At 46.5% G+C, this 25,678-nt stretch overlaps 1 protein-coding gene across 2 annotated transcripts; it reads left to right on the top strand.

Moving 5' to 3' along the window:
• Positions 1-1,308: 1,308 nt before the first annotated feature.
• On the top strand, positions 1,309-19,423 carry Znf317 (zinc finger protein 317). Of its 2 annotated transcripts, XM_023716779.1 has the most exons (8): positions 1,309-1,503; positions 8,476-8,535; positions 11,404-11,515; positions 12,345-12,467; positions 12,958-13,084; positions 13,583-13,678; positions 15,094-15,176; positions 16,414-19,423. In XM_023716779.1, coding segments are annotated over exons 2-8 (1,857 nt in total). In that variant the 5' UTR covers positions 1,309-1,503; positions 8,476-8,533; the 3' UTR covers positions 17,728-19,423. The 2 variants fall into 2 exon arrangements, with proteins under 2 accessions (XP_023572547.1, XP_023572548.1); XM_023716780.1 differs by lacking the exon at positions 8,476-8,535 and having other exon boundaries at positions 1,321-1,395; positions 12,331-12,467.
• The last annotated feature ends 6,255 nt before the right edge of the window (positions 19,424-25,678 follow it).

Genomic DNA, 25,678 nt, shown 5'->3' with positions numbered 1-25,678 from the left:
AAAAGAAACCTTTTACACATCATGAAGTTTCCTAGGCATGGTACCACATGCACTCTAGGAGGCTGAGACAAGAGGATGGCAAGCCCAGCCTTGACTTTGCAAAAATAAAAAGTAAAAAAGGCCTGGGGTTATAACTTAGTGCAAAGGCCTGGTGTTTAAGCCACAACACCACACACACACACACACACACACACACACACACAGTACATTACCTAGTTTTAAAGCCATTCCTTTACTATATACATGTTCAGTTGTGTTGTAATTGTGAACTCCACACATCCTTCTCTCTAGTAGTCCCCAGTGGCAATGAAAAGATTTAAAACCTTTAACATTCAAGTACTCAGACCTTTTTTCTATATCTGCAAATCCTCATAAAAACCTCCATAAAACACTCTGAGAGTCCTCTCTTGGAAACCTGCACACTACTCCCTTGGCAGTGTATTTTTTCTGCTTTTCTCTTGGTTAATGAATTCCTATACAGCTCACATCACTGTTTCCTTCCTATCCTTCATAGGCTTTCTCCTACAGTAGTGTCTTTATTTTGTTCTTTTTGTTTGTTTGTGTAAATGTATTTGCTACAGAGTTTCACTATGCCGCTGAGACTCACAGTGATCCACCTGTTCTCAGCCTCCCCAGCACTGGGATTACAGGTGTGCACCAAGCCTTAGTGGCTGGCTCAGGGCACTGGGGGGGGGGGGGCGGTACAGCATATGGTGTCAGAGATTGAACCCCAGTCCCTGTTTTATCAGCCTTTAGTTTGTTCTTTTCTTGGGATCTTTAAACACCTGTCAAGTGTTTTGTGAACAAGGCTACATTCTGAGTCTTCATTCCTATGCCTGCAGCAGCGTTGAGATGAAGAGGGAAAATCATTTACATGGGACAGAAAGCTTCTGAAAGTGGCCACTCAATTTGCACAACTCCAAGAGGCAGAATCCTGGCTCCAGAAACTGGACAGGCTCTGCTTAAGTCACTAACATGCTCACAGGCAGAGCTGACCAGGCATCTGATCCAACATTTAAAGGTAGAACGGGAGACAGTACCCAGTGAAGGTAGACATGTCTATCCTCATCCTTTTTAGTTAGCTACTGAGCATCTTCAGGCCCAGTATCTAGGACTTTTTTTTTTTCTTCTAGGTTCGTTTAAAAGGCAATTAGAAGTTGAGGAAGTGTACTGAACAGTTAGATTTCATTTGGTCACGATAGCGAGAGTGCTCATTCATAATGAACTACATGTCCCAATATCCTCTGGGCTCTCGTTTCCTGGTTCGAGCAGGTCAAATGAGATCTCGCGAGATTTTGAAGGCGGAAGTGAAGCGGAAGCCATTACTCTTGGGAGGTATTTGGAGAGTGAGACACATGGGTAAAGGAGAGGTGTCCCGCGCCTCCCTTCTACCTGGTGGGCACCTTCTACCTTCCCGCTGCGTATGGGTCTTTCCACACGAGTTTCTCGTCCCTCAGCGGCGGCTTCCGAGACCTCCGTTCCCCTGGCTTGTATCCCCATCCTGTAAGCCCCGCTTTCCTCGTCTTAATCCTTTCCGCCCGGGGACGCTGAGGATCGGAGGGTCCCGAAGCAGGGCGGTGCAGGGGGGTAGAAGGAAGGAGGTCGGAAGCCAGGGCGTGAGGGCGAGAGTGCGCGGCGGGCGTGCTGGGGGTGGGGAAGTGAGGTGAACGCTGGCGTTGGGTGAGGAAGGTCCTGGGGCTGCGGACGGGACGGCGGGGCTGAGCGGAGGACGCGGGGCAGGCGTGCCGCCCGGGCGCTGCGCTCGGACTGCTCTGAGTCTTGGCTTTGGTTGTTATTATTATTATATGTGAACTTTTTCTTCTGGTTCACATTTAACGTGAACCTTTTGTTACCTTCAGTTAAATCTTTGGTGTACTTATTTCGTTAATTTTAGCTGGCATTCTGTTGCAGAAGTGTATAAGAGCTATCGTTATTTGTTACTGACTTTTTAAATTTTATTTTGTTGTGTTATATTTTATTTCTGAGACAGTGTCTTGCTCTGTCGTTGAGGCTGGCCTTAAACTCACCATGCAGCCCTGGTTGGCCTCGAACCCGCCACTGTCCTGTCTGGCGCGCCCCCCCCCCCCAGCGCTGGGATGAGAGGTGTGTGCCAGGACGCCTGGCTTCTTTTCTCAGTAAGAGTTAAAAGTCAATTTGACATTGTGTCAAATTTTAAGGTTCTAAGTTTTTTTTTTGTTTTTTTTTTTGAGACAGAGTCTAGCTGTGTAGTCCAGGTCACCTTTGAACTCCCTCGGTGGTCCAGGCTGCCATTGAACGCGCTGATCCTCCTGCCTCAGTCTCGAGAGTTAGCCCAGTGGTTAACCTTCATTTAACTTGAGAGTTAATTTATTAATGGTACAGTTTTAACATTTTGCTGTCTTACATTGGGCAGCGTATTCTTTTTAGATATTCTTAAACTGGAAAATAGGATATACACACAAAAATGAAAGTGTGCTTTGATTTTTTATTTTTATTTATTTGTTTTTTGAGGAACTGGGGGTAAGTGTGCTTTTATAGACTCCCAGTTAAAAAGTGTAATGACAAAGCAAGCTAATGAACCGGACCAAGAAAGCCAATTTTAAGCCTGAAAAAGCTGTGGACTCTTATACTGCCCCCTACTTAACCCCATGATTTCCCCCCCCCCCTCCGGAACCAGGGATTGAACTCAGGCGCTTATTCTACTGAGCCATCTCCTCGGCCTCTACCCCTGTGATTTTTGTGTGGATTTTACCGCTTTTATATAAGTTTTATTTATTTATTCTGTATTTTAAGGAAGGGTCTACAAGATGTTGAGGGTCTCACTACTAGATCACATTCGTAGTGATTCTCCTGTTTACAGCCTCCCAAGTGCTGGGATTACAGGCATGCACCACCATGCCTGCCGTCTCAGTGTGCCCCAGGGGCAGCGCCAGCACTGCAGACTGGGGGATCGAACCCCAGGTCCCTGTGCCTGCTTACAGGCACTTTAATCCACAGAGCTATTTGGCTGGCCCTCTATATAAATTTTCCCCAGTTACTTTATATACTTGTTAGTGATTTATAAATGGCCTAAAATGCTTAAGTATTTTGATCAGAAAAATTGGAATTTTTATGCCATTGAGTTTTTACCATTAATTGGATTGCATTTTTATGCCTGCTATATTTCATTTCAGCAAAAATGAACCTGACGCATCTTTTTTTTTTTTTTAATATCCCCATTCTCCCTAGGAATTTTGCTTTTTGATGTTCTTTAGTCACAGTTTGGTTTACTGAATTTGAGGTCAGCATGTTGTCTTTAGTACTTAGTTCTCTTGGTGGTGGTCATACTGGGGATTCAACCCAGGACTTCATGCCTGCTAGGCAAGCACTGTTCCACTGAGTGACAGCCCCAGCTCAGATACTGAATTCTTAAGGTGAACATAGTGGCCCCTCTCTGTAATTCCAGCATTCAGGAGGCTGAGGCAGGAGGACATGGAGTTGGCCAACTGCCTACGCTACATACCAAGACTTGATTACAAAGAAGAAAAAATGTTCCTAATTTTTCTGTTATCTTTGGATGTTTCCCATAGATAAGTTTTATCATCTGTAAAGTAACTAAATAAATATTTATTCTTCATTGAATTGTACTTTCTATTTCCTTTTCTTGCTGGGCTGGTTGGGGCTTAACATGACCCTTGACTAGTTTGGAGAACAGACCTCAGGCAGTTCTGTTTCCTTCCTGACTTTAAAGGGAATTAAATTTTGAATTTGCTGCAAGTTTTCTCCTAGGAAGCCCCTTTTCTCTAGTTTAGAAGTTTTCCTTTGTAAATTGCTGCAGCCTTTTAAAAGGTGAATTTTTTTTATCATCTATATGCTTATGGATATATTTCAAGCACTGTGTATGATGCCTGACCTTTGATAAGAATTCAGTGTTTTTTGTGTATTGAATGAATGAAATAATATTATATAAAAACAATTCTGTTTTTAATTGCATAGTGTGGTGGAATTGAACCATGGATTTCCTCCTTTTACCTTAAATTTGTGTTATTAAATATCTTATCTGGAAAGGATACTTACTGTTTTGTAGTTTGGGCCTTCAGTTTGCTGTTACTTTGCAGATTTTGGGTGTATATTTGAGTGAAATTTCCTTTTATTTTGCAGGTTTATGCCACCCTCATAAAACAGGATGGGGAACCTGGTTTGTGTGTTCCTTAAAATAGCAGTACTTGGAAAAACCGTTTGTCTGGAGTCTTCTTTGTGGAGCATTTTAAAGCTACTATTCATTGCCTTTAAACTCACAGGGCAGCCTGCTTTTCTTTCTTCTTCCTGCCCTCTTCTCTTCCTCTTGGGCTTTTACCCAGAATTCCTGTGCGAGTAATGCCCCTGGACAGGATGAGGCAGAAGTTGTGTCCTCTGAAGGGCAGCATCCCTGACCCTGGGGACCTAACCTGAATGCTCAAAAGACCAGACCCTTGCGCAGGTTGGGGGCACCCACGAGGGCTTCGGGCCCCTCCGTCATGGAGAGGCTACTCTGACATAGGTCTGTGGCCTGCACTGGCACAGCTGCCTTGGCTGATTGCAGCAAGCACTGTGGGGTGGAAGAAGATCCTGCAGGATGGAGGAGGGAGGTTGGGCAATTTGGAGGCTCAGTGGTGTGGAGGCCAGAGATTTGGGCAGCTAGAGAAGACCTGTCAGTATTGAACCTGGGATCTCAACATTGAGCTGATTTTCAGCCCTTTTCTTATTTTTTAAATTTTTGCACTACCACAAATGGAACACGGGGCCTTCACACTAAATTACATCTCCACCCCTTTTGATTTTAAAATTTTATTTTTTTGTTTTTTTTTCCAAAGGGACTTTTTTTGGTCTTTTACTATTTTCTTTTTTGGTACCAGGAATCAAACTTGGGGCCTTGTGCTTGCTAGGCATGCGCTGCGCCACTGACCCACATCCCCAACCCCTAAAATTTTATTTTTTATTCAAGATAATTTCTTACCGAGTTGGTAAATTGCCAGCATCAGGCTTGAACTTGCAATCTCTCTGCCTCAGCATCTCAGAGCTCTGGGATCAGCGGTGTGCATCAGCACTCATTCATTCATTCAACATAGGTTCTTGGTAGTCCAGGGTGGTCTTGAACTCCTGAAGATCTTCCTGCCTCAGCTTCCTGAGTGTTGGTATTACAGGCATGCATCACTGTGTCTGCTTGAATAAGGTGTAAATTGTAATAAGAGTGAGTGTTCAGTGAGTCTAGCGTCCCATAATCCAGTCTTGAAATCTTCAATGTCTAGATAAGGAAGCTGAACCTACTCTGAGCAGGGGCCCCAGTGGGGGGAGCTCCGGGCTTACAGGTGGGTTGGTTGCCAGGGGCTGTCATTTGGAGCCTGGGGACAAGCTCAGCCCAGCCTTTCCAAAAATGTCATGGAACCAGGTTGCCAACACCCAGAGGGCAGGAGGTTTCAGGGTGTGGATATGTGTCGGGTAAAGATATTCCTGACTCTTAAGGGTATACAGAGGAGGACGAGTCCTAAGAAGAACTGAAGCCAGGGCTGAGGCAGAGGATTGCTTAGAGTTCTAGCCCAGCATGGCCTACCTAGACCATCTCAAAAAAACAACAAAAATTGGTGTCACCTGGCAGGGTGGCACATGCCTATAATCTTAGCATTTGGGAAGTAAAAGCAGGAAATATGATCTCCAGGCCAGTCAGTTCTGTGTTAGCAAAACTTTCAAACAAAAGCGTGAAGGCGTTCATGTACTGTGGGCTGTGGAGGTGACTTAGGTTACCTGTGGCTCGAGAGTCAGGTGGGTAGGGTTCATGGCCTCTGGCCTCTGACCTGTGGCCCAACCCACACAGTGCTCATGTTGATGAGGCAGGCCAGGAAGGTTAGAGCAGCATTCTGGTGTAAGTGCTGTGTGTGCAGATTGATGTCCGCAAGGAAAGATGGGAGGTGGGGTGTGGGAAGCTTGTTAATGGCACCACAATCAGTGAGGAGCTGAGGGTGATGCCAGTGTACTTCCAGGAGCAGACCTGTCATCCAGGAGCAGACCTGTCATCCTGGTGAGCCTCAGTGGTGACCTGGTGTTCGACACCCCAGACAGTGACTGGGAAGAAGCTTTTAGAGAGTCGCAGAAACTGACATTAATTGTCCCATTCTCCCTGGGCCTGCAGGGCTGATCTCAGCTGGGACATAACAGAAAACAGAATAGGGCAACATTTGTAGCTTTCTTCCTGCTGCTTAAGGGAGAAGGGAAGGGAACTGATGTTTGCCAGTAATTCACTGTATTCCAGCTGTGGATTGTGATGGTATTGAGATTGGATTCTGCTTTTAGTCTCACTTGTCAGTCTGAATAAGCCTCCCTCCCACCACTTCAGTGAAAGAATGAATTTAGGCTTTATAGTTGAAGATGGAGTCCTTTGTTGTGGGGTTTTTTTGTTTTTTGTTTTTGGCTGGCTCAGCCCACGCTGGGGGCAGGGCTCAAACCCTGGTCCCTGCACTTGCCTAAGGTTGCCTAAGCAGGCTCTTTAGACTGCTGAGCCATCTCCCCAGCTCCAAAGGTGGAGTCCTTAAAAGAAAAAATAATTGGAACCAGGCAAGGTGGCTCACACCTGTAATCCCAGTGCTTTGAAGGCTGAGGTAGGACAGTCACTGAGTTCAAGGCCAACCTGGATTACATAGTTAAAGGCCAGTTTGGACTACATGGTGAGATCCTGTCACAAAACAAAAAATACATCAAAAACCCAAATTTAAAAAAAATGGTGGAACCCAATTCCTCCCCTCCCATTCGCTATGTTACACAGGCAATTTATGTGAATACTGAACTTGTTTGCACAGTTCTGATGGTGCTGAGGGTGTCTTGTCTTTTTTTTTTTTATTTTTTTATTTTTTATTTTAGTACAGGTGTATAGGGTCTCGCTGCATAGATTGAACTCATGGTGATCTGCCTGTGCTCAGCCTCCCAAACGCTGCCGGGATTACAGGTGCGCACCACCATGCCCAGTCTCGGTCGCCCTTTCAGCACACCCTGGATGTGGGGGCAGCACTCAGGGGATCAAACCTGGCCCCTGTGTCTGCCTAAGCAGGCGCTTTAACCTGCTGAGCTATGTGGCTGGCCCTTGAGGGTGTCTTTTTGATTGGTTTGTTGCAGGGTTCAGGGAGACCCATGAGTGGCTCATGGCTTATGTGGTGTGAGCTCTGTATTCCACCAAAGACATAGTCATTTGTTCATACGAGTGGCTGAGAGGAATTCTGTGACCAATGTCACCTTTACCTGTGTTTTCGTAAGTTGTGCCTTGCTGGGTTTTTATTTTTATCTCTGGCAGTATGAGGGATTGGACCCAGGACCTTTGAACTGATCTAATTCCGAAGCCCTGTTTTACTTTTTATTTTTGAGACAAGGCCTTGTGAAGTCACTAAGTTGTCCAGGCTAGACTCAAGCTTGTGACCTTCCTACTTCAGCTTCCCAGAACAGTGGGATCACAGCTTGCACTGCCACACTCGCTCACCTTCTACAACGCTTGTAATTTTTTTTTTTATCTTAAAATTTCATTTGGTGTCTTTATATTTGTAGGGAACACATTGGGTAACTCACAAGTTGATGAATAAGCGACAAGAATGCATTCAGAAAGTCCTGGAAGCAGTGAGGAAAGGGAGGGGGCTGTGGAGAGATAAACCCTGACAGGCCACACCCCAAGTCACATCTTTCATGACCAGACCCACGTTAGCTGTGAGCCCACATCACTCAGTCACCTTCACAAGCTCTCTGATGAGTGCACGAGGCTCTTGGGGGACATCTAGGTATAAATGATAACAGCATGTGTATAGCTACATTAACGTACATGAAATAAATAGGTCGTCCTGCTGAAGAGTGGTGTCATAAAAAACATTAAGCACAGTCTGATTTGTGATACCAAATCATACCAGATGGCAATCGTTTCAGCATTCAATTTCAGTTAATGAAATTGAAACCAAAGATTAATAACAAGGGGAAACAGCAAAATGAACAATGAGGAAATAGTACCCTAAACCATTTGAAGAACAAACTGAGCTCAGTAATTTGTTTTTCTTGGCACTGGGAATTGAACTGAAGACCTTGTGCTTGCCAGATAGGCGCTGTGCTGTTGAGTTTCATCCCTAGCCCAGAACTCAGGCTTTTAACTTTTTTTCTTTTTGACATTTAAAAATATCTTGAGCCAGCAGTGGTGGCACTCCTGTAACCCCAGTAGTGGTAAAGCTGAGGCTGGCGTATCTGCAAATATGAGGCCAGCACGGGCTACAAAATGAGTTCAAGGCCAGCCTGAACCACATAGCAAAATCTTGTCTGAAAGAAAGAAAAAGTTAGTAGAATTTTATATATTATTAAACCAAACAGAATGAAGTGGCATCCAGTACTCCCAGTTGGTGCTGCAATTGCTACAGTCTATTTCCGGAACTTCTTGCCATTCCAAAGTGAAATTTGGAATCTATTAAAAATAAACCTTGTTTTTTTTGTTTTGTTTTGTTTTTTTCTCTCTTTTTACAGCCCCTGACAAACACTATTCAACTTTCTGTCTCTATGAGTGTGATCACCCTGGAAACTCATGTAAGTGGAGAGTGGAGTCATAAAATACCTGTTCTTTTGTATCTTGCTTATTTTCCTTGGCATAGTGGCTTTTTGTCTTCAGAGTTCATGCAACTGTAGCATATTTCAGAATTTCATTCCTTTTGAGGCCACCTAGCATTCCATGCACTGCATTTTGCCATCTGTTCCCCTGTGTGTGGATTTTGGTTGTTTCCCCCCTTGGCTGTTGAGGATAACACCACTGTGACATGCATGCGCTTGTATAACTTGCTTTTCTGCCTTTTTTTCTTTTTTTTTTTTGTGGAGTTTTGCTGAGTTGCCCAGGCTGAACTAGATAAACTCCTGCCTTACCTTCCTTAGTAGCTGGGACTGTAAGCTTGGAGCTCTGTGCCTGGCTATGATGTATGTGTGTGGTGTGTGTGTGTGTGTGTGTGTGTGTGTGTGAGATTTGCTTGTAGATTGAGATACTGTGTAACTCAATATGCAAATATTTCCGTGAACATTAATTTTTTATTCAAGAGGTTTCAGAAATTCAGATTAGAGTATACAGCTGGGTGTGATGGTGCATGCCTGTCACCCCAGCACTAGGGAAGCTGAGGCAGGAGGATCACAGCAAGTTCAAGGCCTGGCTGGGTTACGTAGTGAGTTCAGGGCCAGCTTGAACTACAGAGTGAGGCCCTGTCTCAAAACCAACCACTATGAGGTTTTGTACCTGTAGTAAAAATGGAGTTAAAGTTTCTAATCTTTTTTTTTTTTCTATCTCAATTTTTTTTTTTTTTTTTTTCCTCAGTGCTAGAGATTGAACCCAGGGCCTGGTTCATATTAGGGTGGTGCTTTGCCACTGAGTTACACCCCCAGCATTTTTCAAAAAGTTCAAAGTACCTTCATTAATTTTTTAAAAAATATTCTATTATTTATTTATCTGGTATATAGTCTCACTCTGCAGCATGGACTCATATTGATCCTCCTGTCTCAGCGCCAGCACGGCATACAGTACTGGGGACCGAATTCCAGTCCTTGCGCTAGTGAGGCAGGCACTTAGACCATCAAGCTATCTCCTCAACCCCTAAAATTATTTTTTTTTAAATAGAATTTTAGGTTTGGGTTGTCAGTTTATTAAAAAATACCTACTTGGCTTTTGGTAGAGACTGTTGTGTCTGCAAATGAATCTGGAGGCAATAAATAACTCAGTAGTGAGTCTTGCAGTCCATGAAAGTGAGACCACTCCCCATTTATTTAGGTCTTTCATTCAGCAGTATTTCATAGTTTTTATGTCAAGGTTTTGTACTTCTTTTCTTCCCTGCCTGCTTCTCTGTTCCCCCTTCTACCTTTCCTCTGTTGTGCAGATTGATCCCAGGCAGCACGGAACTATTCTCCCAGCCGTTTTTCAGTTTCTCAAGTTTGAGACACTATCTTGCCAGGTTGGTCAGACTGATCTTGACCTTGCAGTCCTCCTGCCATAGCCTGTCAGGTAGCTTAGGTCACAGGCTCGTGCCTGACTCCTTCATTTATTCATAGGTGGTTGATATATATGTAAAGGCAGTTATTTTTGATGGTTATTTTCGTGTTTGTCAAGGTGTGTTTTTTTACTGTTGATTACCACGGAGTAAAACGCAAGATTACTTATTGAAAGTCAAGGTAAGGGTAAGAAAAGTTACCAAAAAAAAAAAGTTTTCTCATCAGAAACTCTGGTGAGAATGCAGTTGATCTCAGCAACACTGGATGATGGCTTTGCCTGGTGCCCTAGAGTATGGATGCCCTTGGGGGTTGGCCACTTGCAGTTTCTATGCCATGTTCCAACTAACTGGTTGTGTGCTGCCTGGTTACCCATGTACCTTCAGGGAGATTGAGAGGGTTGGATTGAATCATCTATGGTAGTCTTTCCTTGAAGGTTGCAATAAACAAAGAAATCTAGAAAAATAATTTGCTTCCTAGTTTTTATTTTTATTAGTCCATATTTACAGTATATTATGGTCACATCATCATGGAGAGTTGGTACGTGAACATAGCACATCTCAATTCTTTTCATTTCCTCCTCTTAGCACCCTTTTCACTCTCCCCAGACACATGGTAGGAGTGACAGAGTCTAACTTAGCTGGAAAGCTGGGGCAGTGGCTATTAGCAAGTTCCCCTCCTCTTTCCTATTATAAGCTCAGATGTCCTGGAGCTTTCTCTTAAATGGGACAAGTAATGTGAAGTGAAAGCTCTTTGTCCAAAGAACATATTTCCTTCCTTTCTTGCTCCTTCCCATCTGTCCACCCATCCACCTATCCCCCATCCATTTATCTACCCATCCATCCACCCACTTACACATCTGTCTGTCCATCCACCCATCCATCATCCATCCATCCACCCGCCTACCCACCCATTCACCCAGCCAGCCATTCGTCCACCTATCTCAGGGTTTCACATATGCGAGTAAGGTGTGCTGTCACTGAGCTGCACCCCCAGCCCAGGTGAGCAGATGTCCCAATCATTGCCTGGAAGGTGAGACTGATTCCCGTTGTAGTAAGATCTAGGCTGTGACCCTGGATGTTTGGTGGTGTGAAACAGGGTTGTAATTTAGAGATTAGAACTTGTGGCCCAAGATGGACCATCCTCATGGGCAAACCATTCTCAGTGATAGCAGCCTTGAAGGTAAGAGGAAGATCAGAGGCCTGGAGTTAGAGCGTTTTGGAGGAGTTGAACTGAATTGTGTGCCTAGTGATGCATTACTTGTGGAGAGTAAGTCTAGATTCTGTTAGAAGCTACTCTGAGACCTTCTAGCTATGTGAGATGAAGGCCAGGTCAGACATCTTGCTCTTCAAAAAAAGAAAAGCCCCAAACCAAACAGAATTGTCTCCACCAGAGGAGCCGTTGATGTCCCTGATCTCCTTTCACTTACTGTAGGCACCAGCTTGGAGAGTCCCACGCGAGCAGGACAGTAGCTTCCTGGCGTGCTTTGTGCCACACTGACATTGCTCTCCTAGGATGGCAGCTTCCCGCCTGTTTTCCACGAGTGGTGAGTCTTGGAGTTCTTGTCCTTAGAGGCTGAGAGGATGGGGTGGGTCGCTGTGGTTGTCTGTTGCGAGGGGCGGTGGGTGAGCTCCAGTGGTGGGAGCCATCCAGCGGCAGCTTCAGGGTGAGCACTGTGTGGCTGGTGTGTGGGGAGGGCGAGGAGGGGTAACCGCTTTATTTTTTATTTTGATAAATTTGAACAAGGTAATAGCTCCACCCTCCAAGCTTCAGTTTTTTCCCTCATGAATTAAAAATACAGATTCAGCATCCATAATCCCCAAATCCAAAACTGGATACCACAGTTGAGAAATTCCACCCTGGACTTGGGTTATGGTCAGAACTTAGGCACATTGAGGATTTCAGGTATGTAAGATAGCTGTGAAGGATGGGTGGGTTTTGTCTTTAAACGTGAGTTCCATCCCAGGGTAGCTCATTGTATTTGTATAAACTCAGGAACATCTAAAAATCTAAAGTATTTGTGGTCCTAACTACTGTGTACTCCCCTGTGTATTGCTTCTTATAGGCAGAAAGGCCTAGCACCCACTTTTTTGTCTTTGCGTGAAGCTGGACTGCTCTGGTTTATTTGGCTGGTTGGTTGATTGGTCGATTGAGACAAGCTCTTGCTGTGTAGCCAAGGCCACCGTTGAACTCGTGGCAGTGCTGCCTCAGCTTCCTGAGTGCTGGGATTGCAGTCCTAGGCCCCCATCTGGCTCCTTGCTTGTGGATTAATTAGCATGTCTGTGTGTGTGTGTGTTGTTTGGGGGCAGGCACACTCACAGTTAGTGGGGGCCACTGTTCCTGATGGATCTTCTTCTTTAGCTGTGTCCACACAGGACCCTGCTTGTCTCCAAGAGTCAGCGTTCCCTCCCTCAAAGCACCATTCCTGTTCCCAGGACCTGTGCCTGCTTCCGTGCCATGCGCTGGTGCCTCACATGCCCGCCGGGGATTCTAATCAGGTAGGAAGGGTCTGCAGGGCTCTGGAGCCGGTGGGGTGTTCATTTTCTAGAAGGCCCCTGAGGGCACAAGTTGGCATTTTTCCGGATCTCATCCAGGGCCGGGAGGGAGCTAAGAAGTGCTGAATGGCTGACCTGGCACCAGGAGGTCTGGAGGCATACTCAGGCACCAGGCATCCCTCTTGTGCTTGCATGGATCCACGCATGTCCCCTCTGAGGACAGGAGCATAAAGCTGACACACTCAAATGAGGCCAGATAGAGGTAGAGCGTGGCTTAGCGCCTTGTCCAGTTGTATTTGAATAGAGAGGGTGGGGCAAGATCGCCCCCTCGGGATTAGGAGCTGTCTGGAAATGTCAGCTGCTGTGCACTGCCGAGGCCCACAGTGCGCCATCTGCAGAGCCTGTGTCATGCATCCTGTGCTGCTTCAGCCTCTGCTACCCTCCTGTAGACACCAGTACACTGGGTTGTGCCTGACCTATATCTGGATTTCAGGAGTCCGTGACCTTCCAGGATGTGGCTGTGGACTTTACTGAGAAGGAGTGGCCCCTCCTGGATCCCTCTCAGAGGAAGCTGTACAGAGATGTTATGCTGGAGAACTATAACAACTTGACCTCACTGGGTAAGCCTGGCTTCTGGTTCCCACCTGGTTGGTCTAAGAAGTCAGGTTTGTGACACTAGTGAGAACCGGTCAGATGGGCCCACCTACCTGGGGTTCCCCAGGGGATTTGAGAACTATTCACATTGACCTTGGAGGTTCTCGATGAGTGTGAAATTGGGCACAGGCTTCAGAGGTTAAAGGATCCTCATTCTCAGGCTGGAGATGTGGCTCAGTGGTGGGGCACCTGGCCAGGATGTACATTGTCCCCAGCAGCTTCACCACCACAAAAAAAGAACATTGCCATTCTTTTGGAGGGTAAAATGGGTGGGCTTTCAAGTTTTTGTTTCTTATGAAAGACTTTACTGTGTTCCTTAGAAATATGAAACCGTCATTTTGCTGCTCCTAAGTCAAACTTGTGTATCTTCGGAACCCCGAAGACCAAAATGTTCAGCCCAGATTAATGGAAGGGGTTGTCCTCTGCACAGTCCTCCCTCAACATGTGTCTTTCCCTGTGAGTAGGGTATCAGGTTGGCAAACCCAGCCTCATCTCTCACCTGGAGCAAGAGGAGGAGCCACGGACTGAGGAGATGGGCACTCCACAAGGGGCCTGTCCAGGTGAGCCAGCGTTAGGCTTTACATCTAGAAACGCCCTCCCAGACCTCTTAGGTATTACAAGCTGATTAGATCCAGAGGTCTCTTACTTCACCAAATAGATTAATCCACTCATGAATTTATTAGCTAACTGGGCCTCCTCCAATACGGAGCCTAATCGGATGAAGTAGGTCCCTGTGGGAGTGGCTGTGGAGGGCATATTCTTACTCTAGCTCCCTCTATACTAGCTCTTTCTCTGTTTCTTGGGTGCCAGGACATGAGTAGCTTTTTTCCACCATGATGTTTTTGCCTCTGCACAAGCCTGAAAGCTATTAAGCCAGGTCACCAGTGACTGAAACCTCAGAAATTGTGAGCTGGAATAAATCTTTTTTCCTTTGAAGTCATTTTCCTCAGATACTTGCTCACAGTAATGGCAGCCTGACCAACACAGTGAGCTACAAGCAAATGGAAATTCTTTTTTGACTTAAGCTTTAGTCAGTGATTGGACTGGAGAGTTTACCAACCCCATTTAGCGTTTCTCTGACAAAATCTCTGAGGGTGGATAACACAGAAAATGGCATGTGTATATTCGGTTCATAGTGAAGAAGCCCTAGCATGCTCCTCCCTGGGAGGAGCCTACCTGAGAGGAAGAGGCTCCATGGTGAGACAGGAAGCCAGAGACAAGGATGGGCTGGCCTTCCTGCTGGTATAACAGCCAGCTCTTGTGAGGACTGGCTGCTTGGGAGACCAGCACTGACCCATCGGAGGGCAGCACCCAGGGGACCTCACCAATCCCACCATACTGCACCACAGTGACAACCAGGCCTCCATCGCAAGGACCCTTGGGAGACATGTGCCCCCAGACCCGGGCAGGGAGGCACATTAGGCAGTTGCTCCAGGGACTTAGAAAATGTGCTCTCTCTTACCTCTCTAGCTCTGTCCCTTCTGTCACAGATCTGTCAGTCTGCACAACCCTTTATCTTGGTGCTGTGTTTCCACATGGGCTCTTTGTTCCATCCTTTATACTAGAACATCCTGATGATCTCCGGCTATCAGCGTGGTGTGGAGGTGCACACCTGTCACCCCAGCACGTTAGAGGCTGAGGCAGGAGGATTGCTGTAAGTTCAAGGCCAACCTGACTACATAGTGAGTTCCAGGCTGGCCTGAACTACTTAATGAGACCCTGTTTTAAAAATTAAAGAAATTTAGAAAAAAGTTTTTGTCAGTGTCATTTGACCTACATCTCTCTTCTCTCATGATTGCCTGTTGTCTCACTTGGCAACGTTGTGAACATTCATTTTGCTGTCGTGTATTTTTCCCTTTTGCACTGCTTATCCTTGTATACAGCTAATATCTGCAAAAATACCCACCTGTGTTGGTCCCTGTCATCTCACCATTGTCTTTTTCCAACAAGTCAGTATTTTTCCGACTTGTTTCAGATTGGGAAACTCCATCTAAAACTAAGTGGACAATTCTCATGGAAGATATATTTGGGAATGAAACATCCAGTGGCATGATGATGGTAAGAGTTGCTTAGAATAACTGGATTTTCCAAATGTTACAGGAGGCTGGGGCATCTCTAGATGGAAAGCAGTTTCACCTAGAAACTGCTTAGGCATAGAGGTGTTGGCCGGGGATCCCAGGACTCTGGGAACTTGAGGCAGGAGGACTGTGAGTTCAAGCCCAGCCTGGGTGACTTAAGAGTAAAAATGTTAGGTGGGCTAGGGATGAAGCTCAGTTTGTGGAGGCTCTGGGTTCAGTACCCTGTCCCACCAAATAAAGTAAAATAAAGCACATCAGAAGCAGGCATAGAGCCCCCCCCCCCCTCCTGAGTGCTGTGGTTCCTTGGTTTCTGCAGGGAGCTGGTTCTACAGTGTACTGCAGATGCTTTTATCTGCAAATGCTCAAGGCCCTTGTTAAAAATGGCATCTACGTCAGACCCACGTGCATTTACAGGCTTTTAAATTATGTCTAGAGTCCCTATAATAAACTCTATTGATACATAAGGATTTTTTTATTGTGTAACAAGTAATCACAAGGAGAACATAAGTACTCATTCAGTACGTAAGCTAGCTTTTTCCTCAGATATTTTGAGACCATCATTGGTTTGTATCTGGATGCAGAAGGCAGAGATACTAAGGGCTGCGCTGTCCATTTGGAAGAAATAACCCAGCCATAGACTTCTTCACTAAGACTTTTGTTCCATGACTTATCTCAAACACTCAGTGCTAGAGTGTTTGTGTGTGTGTGTGTGTGTGTGTGTGTGTGTGTGTGTGTGTAGTACTAGGATTTGAATCTAGGGCCTTACACATGCTAGGTACGTCCTCAGTGTTTTGTTTTTTACTTTTAGTTTGAGACAGCCCTTGCCGAGTATGCAGGCTAGGCTAGAACTTGGTATTCTCCTTCCTCAGCCTCTTAAGTAGCTGAGATTAACAAGCATGTGTCCCCACACTTGGCTGTATCTTGGTTTTAAACACTAAGCGAATTATCCATGAAAGCATTATGACATGAACACATGTGGAGCCTCATAGAACAGTGTTTAGGTCCTGTTCTCTTTGGTAGTGTGCAAAGGAGACAGAAAAGGTCTTGAAATTTCTGAGCTGGGTGCTGTACTTCTGTTTTTCTAGATTCAGGGGCCCTGGGTGTGGGTTAGCATTCAGGAAGCCTTGGTTCAGTCTCCACTGTTACAGGGAGAGGAGGAGAGGGAGAAGATTGTAGCGAAAGTGGGCAATGCCAGTCTGCTCTCATCTAACCCGCAGGACAGAGCTCACCTTGAGAAGCCCGTGGAATATGAGCGCTTGTTTGAGGTCTTCAGCATGGGCACTCACCTCTCGCCGCAGATGGGCCACGTGGGCAAGAGGCCCTATTCCCGCCAGGGCTATGGGGTGACCTTCAGGAGCAGGATGCACCTCTCTCAGCACGTGAGCGTGTACGACAGGCGGAAGATGCACGAGTGTCACCAGTGCCAGAAAGCTTTTACCACCAGTGCGTCCCTCACGCGCCACCGGCGGATCCACACTGGGGAGAAGCCCTACGAGTGCCGGGACTGCGGGAAGGCCTTCAACGATCCGTCGGCTCTCCGCAGCCACTCACGAACCCACCTCAAGGAGAAGCCCTTTGACTGCAGCCAGTGCGGCAACGCCTTCCGCACACTGTCTGCCCTGAAGATCCACATGCGGGTGCACACGGGCGAGCGGCCCTACAAGTGCGACGAGTGTGGCAAGGCCTATGGCCGCAGCTGCCACCTGATTGCGCACAAGCGCTCACACACCGGGGAGCGGCCCTACGAGTGCAGGGACTGCGGTAAGGCCTTCCAGCACCCCTCGCACCTCAAGGAGCATGTGCGCAACCACACCGGGGAGAAGCCCTATGCATGCGTGCTGTGTGGCAAGGCCTTCCGCTGGAAGTCCAACTTCAACCTGCACAAGAAGAACCACACTGTGGAGAAGACCTACACTTGCAAGGAGTGCGGCAAGGCCTTCGGGGACCTGGTGTCGCGCCGGAAGCACATGAGGACTCACATTGTGAAAAAGCCTGTGGAGTGTTGCCAATGCGGGAAAGCCTTCCGCAACCAGTCTATCCTGAAGACGCACATGAACTCCCATACTGGTGAGAAACCTTACGGCTGCGACCTGTGTGGCAAGGCCTTCAGCGCCAGCTCAAACCTTACTGCGCACCGCAAGATTCACACACAGGAGAGGCACTACGAGTGTGCAGCCTGTGGCAAGGTCTTTGGCGATTACCTGTCCCGCAGGCGACACATGAGCGTGCACCTGGTGAAGAAGCGGGTTGAGTGCCGCCAGTGTGGCAAGGCCTTCCGAAACCAGTCCACCCTCAAGACACACATGCGTAGCCACACAGGCGAGAAGCCCTATGAATGCGATCACTGCGGCAAGGCCTTCAGCATTGGCTCCAACCTCAACGTACACCGGCGAATCCACACTGGCGAGAAGCCCTACGAGTGCCTGGCCTGTGGGAAGGCCTTCAGTGACCACTCATCCCTGCGGAGCCATGTTAAAACTCATCGCGGAGAGAAACTCTTTGCCTCCTCTGTGTGGAAGAGGCTGCAGTGAGTGCTCAGACCAGAGGCAGCTGCAGTGGCATGAGGAAGGTGGGAGCCCTTGGTAGAGCCTGATGTGGCCAGTATCCATGATCCCAGCACTTGGGTAGCTGAGGCCGGAGGGTTGTGAGTTTGAGGCCAGCCTGAATGACATAGTTGTAAGATCATGTCTTGGCCAAAGCAAGCAAGACAGAAGGCACATGGGATTCAAACATCCAGCTTGTGCAAAGCTTGTAAGACCTGAGCTATTTCATATGGGCTATTGGTTGGAGGATGAGGATATGTATTTGCCCTAGAGTCAGCTTTCAGTACCTCAAGCTCTTATATATCAATAAGGAGAGAGAAACCCCAGCTTGGCACTGGATGTCAGTAATGGCACAGAATAGAGAATCTCTGTCAGAGTGGCCACTGGGGAAGCCAATTCTTGATCTCTCTGTTCCTCCAGCAAGATCACCAGAGTAAAAAAGCTACCAAGTGTGAAATATGAGGAAGTCTACAGAAGCAGGAAGCAGACCACACCTGCTTGTCAGATTTTTGTATGGCTGGCAAGCAAAGCCTCATTCTGTTTCCAAAGAGGATGCACGCAACAGAGATGGCCAGTGGTCCTTAATGCCTATACACTTGCTACTGACTGGAAAGCTTGGCCTGTCCTTGGTCTATAGCCTGGCTCTTACCTGCAGAAGTTTTGCCATCCAAGGGAGGTTTGCCAGTGCATGAGATAGTTTTGGGTGAAGCATGAGGGCATGGTGCTCCCACTACGCTGCAGCAAGGCATCAGGGTGCTGCTGAATTTCCTGCCACCCACACGAGCCCCCGATGTCGTGAATAGTGTGTGCTGAAAGTCAGTCTTCCAGAGGTGGAAAGCGATCCTAGTTCCTCCCCCGTCATGGTCTACAGAAACCCTTTGGTCTCAGAGATCATTAGGGCCAGTTCTACTAGGATAAATTTATTTTTAAATCTTAAAATCACAAGATTTTTAGGAAACATGTGACTTAGCTCACTGGTGACCCCTGTGTGGAAAGGATTTCAGCCACCATCTACTTGCCTGTGCATATTTGGGTCTCACTGGGAGAAAAACCCTCCTCTGGTCTCCAGAGAGCTCCAGACTGTACCTACCATTCTTTGTTCTCAAACACAGAGTCCAGCAGAGTAACTCTTCTCTTTATTTTTAAGATTATGCTCCTCTCAGTAAGCCTTAGGCCTCATCATAAAAGGTTTATATGTAATATTTTTACAAGAGCTTCATTCTTGACATGTCTTTCCTTCCTTTTGAATAACTTCATCGATGGATGGCCAGTTCACAATTATGTTACATGCTGGGCAACATAGACATTTCTCAGTACCTTTTACTGCTGCCTGATTGGAATGCGATCAGAGCATGAAATCTCCGTCACCTGGACCCTTCCATGTGCTTGTGGCCTCCTGTGCAGCCACGGGTGGGGGCATAGGCTTCCAGTTGCTTCCTCCATGTCCACTGTCATCTTCCATGTCAGAGGAACCCATGTCCTATTGGGGTTGTGAGGTGTACTGTTTTTAAAAATCTCTTAGAGATTTCCTTTCAATATTTCCTGCCTGTGTCACACAATGTTGGTCACATTGACAAATAAGCAGAGGTTGCTGTGAGGGTTTCTGAGGAAAGCCTTGAGCAAGGGTCCTCCCTTCCTGGGTTCTTGTTACATTCTTTACTGTTTCCTGTGTCTCACCATGCAAGGACCTTAGTAATACTAAGGACCTAGTCCTTAGTATTACAAGATCGATGTCATGACCATGAGGATGAAAGCTAGGGACTGACAACACTGCCACAGGGTCACAGTGATTCTATAGTGTCCCCAGGGCTTCTTGGAGTATCTGTGTTAGCTGCGGATTTATCTCTTACAGACTTCCTATTTGAGAAAAATAAAACTATCACTTGTAAAGGTGCTATGGATATTTCATTGTGATCTGTTTGTTTTATTTCCTGGTGGGAAGAAGGTTCCTCACTCAGCTAGGTGCTGTCTAGAACCCTTGCACTCAGTCATACGTATTTCTGATGGTTCTTTTTGTTTTGTTTTGCTTTGCTTTGCTTTGTTTTGTTTGGCACTGGGAATACGATTCAGGGGTTCTCTACCACTAAGCTCCATCCTTGGTCTTTTTTTTTTTTTTACTTTTTTCTTTTTTCTTTTGTTTTTTTGTTTTCTGACACAGGGTCTTGCTGTTTCTCAGGCTCTCTTGAGCTCTCCCTATAACCCAAGCTGGCTTCATGCTAGCCAGCCTCTTGCCTCAGTCTCTCAAGGGCTGGGATTATAGGTATTTGGCACCACAGCTGTCCCTGAACTCACAGTGATCCTCCCTGCTTTGGCCTCCCAAGTGCTGGGTTTACAGTGTGTGCCACCACCTTTGGCTAAGTTTGGGCTCTTACATTCTTGCTTTCAAGGCAGTTGAAGCTACATTTCAGTCATTGAGTCCATTTATTTCTACCTGGTTTGGCCTCTGAGATCCTAATTATTCACTTTTACGGCTTTGGGGATTGCACCCAGAAGTCAGTCATACTAGGCAAGTACTCTGCCACTGAGATACAGCACCAGCCCTCTTACATATTTGTCTGTCTTATCTATTTATCTCTTGTTTGGATAGGGTCTGCTAGGTTGCCCAGGTGGCTTTAAGCGTGAGGTCCTGCTGCCTCAACTTCCTGAATTGAAAGTTCAGGCACGATCCAATACCACTGGCCAAAATCTTAATCATTTGCCCAGGAAAATCTTTCAGTTTGTGGAACAAAAGAGTCACTGTGTGTCTTTAATCCACTGCTACTATACTGATTTGTTAATAAAAGCTCTTGCTTAAATCACTCCCTTTACTTGAGAATCTAAATACATAAGTCAGTCTATTTTGTGCAGACAAATGCTAACCTGGGGTCTTAACAATTACCTCAGCTTCCATTTGTAAGCATATTTTTTAGTAGTTTCTCTACCTCACCCAACGAGAATGCATACGTGAGGTAATAGCTACTCTTCTCCCCCCAGGAAGCCAGTTGTCACCCTTGTGCAGAGGAAGCAGTGGGTGAACAGCTTACTAAGCTTGGACCTGGAATAAGAGCATCTGGGCTCATGTGAACTGCTGGCCCCGAATTGGCTCCCAGCTCATCTCACACGAGTGTCAACTGAAGGTTCTGCTGGGCTCAGCGCCTGGTACACAGGTGTTTGGCTAAGGGCTTCTGTGTGGCTTCCTGAAGCCTGGGACTCTCCCTGTCAGGCTTTGGGTGTGTATCCAGGGGCAGTGGCACAAACCGCTGAGCAAAAGTTCTAGTTGTCCCCCAGGCTTCATTCAGAAGTTTTCCTGGACTCATTAGTGGTGAAGTAGCAGTCACATGCTGGTTCTTGCTTAGGCTTAGAAAATAGGATGTGTGCCCTGGAGGTTGGTCCTCAAGGGAGGTACCACTTTTATTTCAAGTAAAATGGGGTTGTTTAACTAGGAGCCTTGGGAGTTGCACTCTGGCCAGTTCCTTCATCATGTGGTTGTCAGGGCCCAGACTTAATGAGTTTCCACCCATAGTAAGTGGACCACGGTTCTGGGATCTGATTGCATTTTCCTGAGTTCTCAGGGTGGACAGTACCTCCCAGATCCTCTCTGGGGCCCTTCTAGTTACACCGTAAACTGGTCTTTTCCAGTCTTGCTCTCATTCTCAATGCCTGCGGTCTCTTCAGCATGGCCTACCTGTGTCTTTCTAACATTTGGGCAACTTCCAATCCACTCCGGAGTGTTTCCCCTCCAGGGAACCCGCTGTATATATGATGAATATCAAGCAGCTCAAGTCTTGACACTTAGGTTGTGAGAAGATAGAGGTATTAAGATCCAGTCCTGTGCTCAACTAAATGAAGGTCCAGGGGGAGATGTTTAAACACCATAACTATTGTTAATCTCAGTCTTTTGGCTAAAATTGTGTCAGCATTAGTCCATTCAGCAGGCTCCAGGGAGGGGATGTTTAACCTGAGGCAATTGGGGACACATGAAAGGTGGCACACTGCGTTGTAGAAGTCTTTCTATTAAGAGTAGGAGAAAGCCGGAAAGCTAGAGTTGGTGGAAACATTGAAGCAAGTATTATCAGTTAATCCATCCAGGAGGCTCCAGGGAAGAGATGTTCACCCAGAGGCAAGCAGAGGCAGTCCTATAGGTGATGCATGTTAAATTGTAAAGGGCTTTTATTAAGGGTATCAAGGAAGTGTGGGTGGCGGCACACACATTGTCACCCCAGCACGCAAGAGGCTTACAGTGAGTTCAAGGCCAGCCTGAGTTACATAGCAAGACTGTTTCAAACCAAAACAAGCAAAAAAAGAGTAGGAACAGAACTGAATAATTAGGCCACCTCAGAATGCATGGGTACACATAGACTGCATCAGATCTGTATCAAAAGGAGCATTGTAGTAGGAGATAAAGGCAGGCAGGTATAGATGGGATGGGTGACATAGCATAGCAACGTATGCATTAATAGAGTTGTGCTTCTTAGCAGTGTGGAGGTGCAGGATCCGTGTTTTTAGGTGGAAGTGAATTCATCGTGGGAACATGGTAGTGTTCTTATCACACAGAGTAGGTGGTGTAGCCCTGCAGACTCACTGTCACCTGCCATACTTGGGCTTCTTTCACTTTTGTTACACAGCAGCGGGGTGTGGTGGAGCCTGCCTGTAATCCCCACCATTTGGAAGGCTGAGGCAGGAGGGTAACAGTGAGTTCACGACATAGCTAGAAACTCTTATCACCGAAAAGAAAAACAAGTTTATTTACACAGCATGTGACATATCACCCTCAATGTATGTTGTTTTTTTGAGAAATTGATGTGCAGCACTGGGCATTGGGCGCAGGCCTTCACACTGAACAACAAGGTCACTAACCCTTTCTATTTGGAGACAGTGTATCCCTAAGTTGCTAAATTGCCTAGGGTGGGGCTTGAACTTGGGAATCCTGCCTCAGCCTCCCAGAATGCTGGAATTTCAGATATGTACTACCTCACACAAGCTCATTTCAAGTATTCATTGGAGGGGGCTAGGTGTAGCTTAGTGGTATAGCTCTTGCCCAGCCTTCACCAAGCTGAGCACCTCAAGAGAAAAGGACATGGGTGGGATTCCACTGATATTTGATAAGATTTGCAGCTCAGGCCTAGGGAGATAGCTCAGTAGAATAAGCACACTTGCCTGGCAAGCACAGGGTCCTGAGTTCAATCCCCTGTACTGCAAAAAAAAAAAAAAAAAAAAGATTTGCAGCTCAGCACAGTTACCCATATTTCATTGGGGAATGGCTTAAAGGGGATCTATTTCTATAGGCTTTGGTATTGCATAACAAGCCCTGCTAAGGTCACCCATGTGTTTAGAGTAGTGTGGTGGGCAGCTGGGGCTCTGTGCAGCTGGGGAATTCTTGTAGTTGATGTACAGGCTGGGTATCAGGGATGGTGGCTGGTTCCTTGCTCTGCCCTCTGGGTCTCAGCCCTCAGCAGTCTAGGCAGGGCCTGTGCGATGTTGCTCTTGCGTGTATTTAAGATACACAGTTTGGTACATCATATCCAACATAGCCCAGCTGGGCATGATGCATATATGCCTGTAATCTCACCTACACAGATGCTGAGGCAGGAGGATTGCAAGTTCCAGGCCTGCCTTGGCAATTTAGCAAGATGCTGTCTGGAAAAAAAAAAGGGACTAGGAATGTAGCTCAGTGCTGCCTGGGTGTAATCCTCAGTACTTTGTGGGGTGGGTAGAGATGTTGAGCACCCCCAGTTTCCTATGTGCCTGAACATTTATTTATTTATTTGGTACAGGATCTCACTACGCACCTCCGACTCATAGTGATCCTCCTGTCTCAGCCTTGCCAGCACTCAGATTACAGGTATGCACCACCATGCCTGGTTTTAGTAACCAGCACCACACACCCAGAGTTCCAGGGCCAGCACAGCATAAAGTACTGGGAATCGAACCCAGGTCCTTGCACTTGCACTTGCCAGGCAGGCACTTAGGCTGCCAAGCTACCTCCCTAGCCCTGTGCCTGGACTTTTACACAGTTAACCAGTGATCTGTTTTTGGATAGAGGTGCACCACAATTTCTAGTTACCTGCTTTCATTCTTGAACAACTCAAGCCATGTTTTCCTGTGGAGAACCAAAGCCCGATTTCCACACACTGGCTTCCTTTCCATCTGCAACGCCTTATTACAACATCATACTCTGGAAGAGCCCACAGTGGAGGATCCATTTCCATGGGAGATGAGGAGCTGCGTAGATGTTGAGGGGCCCTTATTTTCAGTTCTGAGTTGTTTGGGGAGCTACAAATGCAAAGGCTGTTCTAGAGATCAGAATGAAAGAGAGTATGCACAAGGGAGGGTGGTTTGGCTCATAATTCTGAGAAGCTGATCAGACAATTCTTCCAGGAGACTAAAGTCCCTTATATTAGATTGTAATTCTTTATGAAGCTATTCAGGCTTCAGGAACAAACAGTTGATATCCAAGTGACCTCAAAATCTCAAACCTAGCTAATTCCCTTGATTTCTTGTGAAGTACAGTGAACCCCAAATTGTAATCACTCACTCCTGAAAGTCCAGCATAGGCTCCATAGGAGAATCACCATCCTCTGATCAGAATCACCATTTTTCTGGGTACTGCACACAGGATGGGGTCCGTGGATGGCACCCTAAGTGGCAGATTGACGGGAGACTTTCCTAGAAGTGTATGACCTAGAATTGGGTCTTTTTCCATGTGACTTTTGCTTCTATGTCTTTCTGGCTTTGAGTCATCTAGTTTAGACTAGGATTTAGGGTACTGGCAGTTGATTATCCTGGATGGAGTTGGACTTCAATCAGTGGGATGAGAGTCAGGGGCCCACACTTCTTGGACTGGGCCAGTGTTCTGGAAATGTGTTCCTTTGTCCTTTGTCTGATAGAAGAAATCTCAATTTATATCCTTCACTGATGTCAGATGCAGAAGCGCAAAACTCTGAAAACAGAGGCCAACATGCAGGATGGTGTATCCTTCCCCAGAATGGTCTTCTGGGAGGAGAATTGGTGGGAGAGGTTTGTCTCTGGTATCAAGGAATGAAAGCCTTCAGATATCGTATCACCTGATCAATTTCTGTGTGTCGTTTGTGCTGTTCTTCTCCCTTTTTTAAAACAGAGGGAGCACTGCCTGTCTCATGGAGTGATGTGACAATTAACTGTACCTCACACAAAATATGTAACTAATGGCTTAACACACTGAGCATGAGACAGATATTGAGTTGAGCAAATGCTTAGAGAAGCACTACCTAACATACACACGAGATAAACAGAGACATAAAGGTCAGAGAAGGTTTCTGCCTGGAGTTTTGAGACCACTAACCACTGAAAGTGTTCTTCTGTGTATTCAACACATGTCCTTCATTGATTCTCTATTCCAGATAGAAGCCCTCTTCTGTGCGAGGACTTTAGATGGAGTCCAGTGTTATATCCACTCTGGGGTCCCTCCCCTCCCTTTGTCTACATTCTTCTTTCCTTTACTCTTCTGCTTCATGATAGACCAGCAGTTCTCATGGAGGGAGGGTTTGCCCAATAGGCCGCTTGGCAATATCTAGAGCCATTTTAGGCGGTAGTGACTTAAACAGGGAGGGGAGGTCACTAGCGGCATCTACGGGAGCCACAGATGCTGCTAGATGTCTCACAGTTCATAGAGGATGGTCTGTACCATGAATGTTATCTGGCCCCAAATGTCTGTAGCACCCAAGTTCAGAACCCCTGTGGTAGGGTGATAATTTCTGGGTGAGGAATGAAGGAAGCTAGAATGCAGTCAGCTCCTGCTCTAGGCACTTTAGGGTGCTCATCATCTTGACATGCCTACTTTTGTCATGTCAACAGAGCCAAGAGTTCCACAGAGTGATGGGAAGGTAGGCCTCCCTGCATTGAACTAAGCCTTTTTTTTTTTTTCTCCCTCAGCACAATCTGTACCTCACCCTCAGATACCTGCTGGAGAAAGCAGCTAGGC

Source organism: Octodon degus, unplaced genomic scaffold (assembly GCF_000260255.1).
Source record: "Octodon degus isolate 3935 unplaced genomic scaffold, OctDeg1.0 scaffold00050, whole genome shotgun sequence".
Taxonomy (NCBI): domain Eukaryota; kingdom Metazoa; phylum Chordata; class Mammalia; order Rodentia; family Octodontidae; genus Octodon; species Octodon degus.
The sequence above is the reverse complement of the archived record's forward strand: the minus strand, read 5'-3'. Positions and strand labels throughout refer to the sequence as shown.

Coding starts and splice junctions, on each gene's coding strand:
- Znf317 (XM_023716779.1), top strand. Junction 13,085..13,582: donor TAACAACTTGACCTCACTGG/GTAAGCCTGGCT, acceptor CCCTGTGAGTAG/GGTATCAGGTTGGCAAACCC. Junction 13,679..15,093: donor TCCACAAGGGGCCTGTCCAG/GTGAGCCAGCGT, acceptor GACTTGTTTCAG/ATTGGGAAACTCCATCTAAA.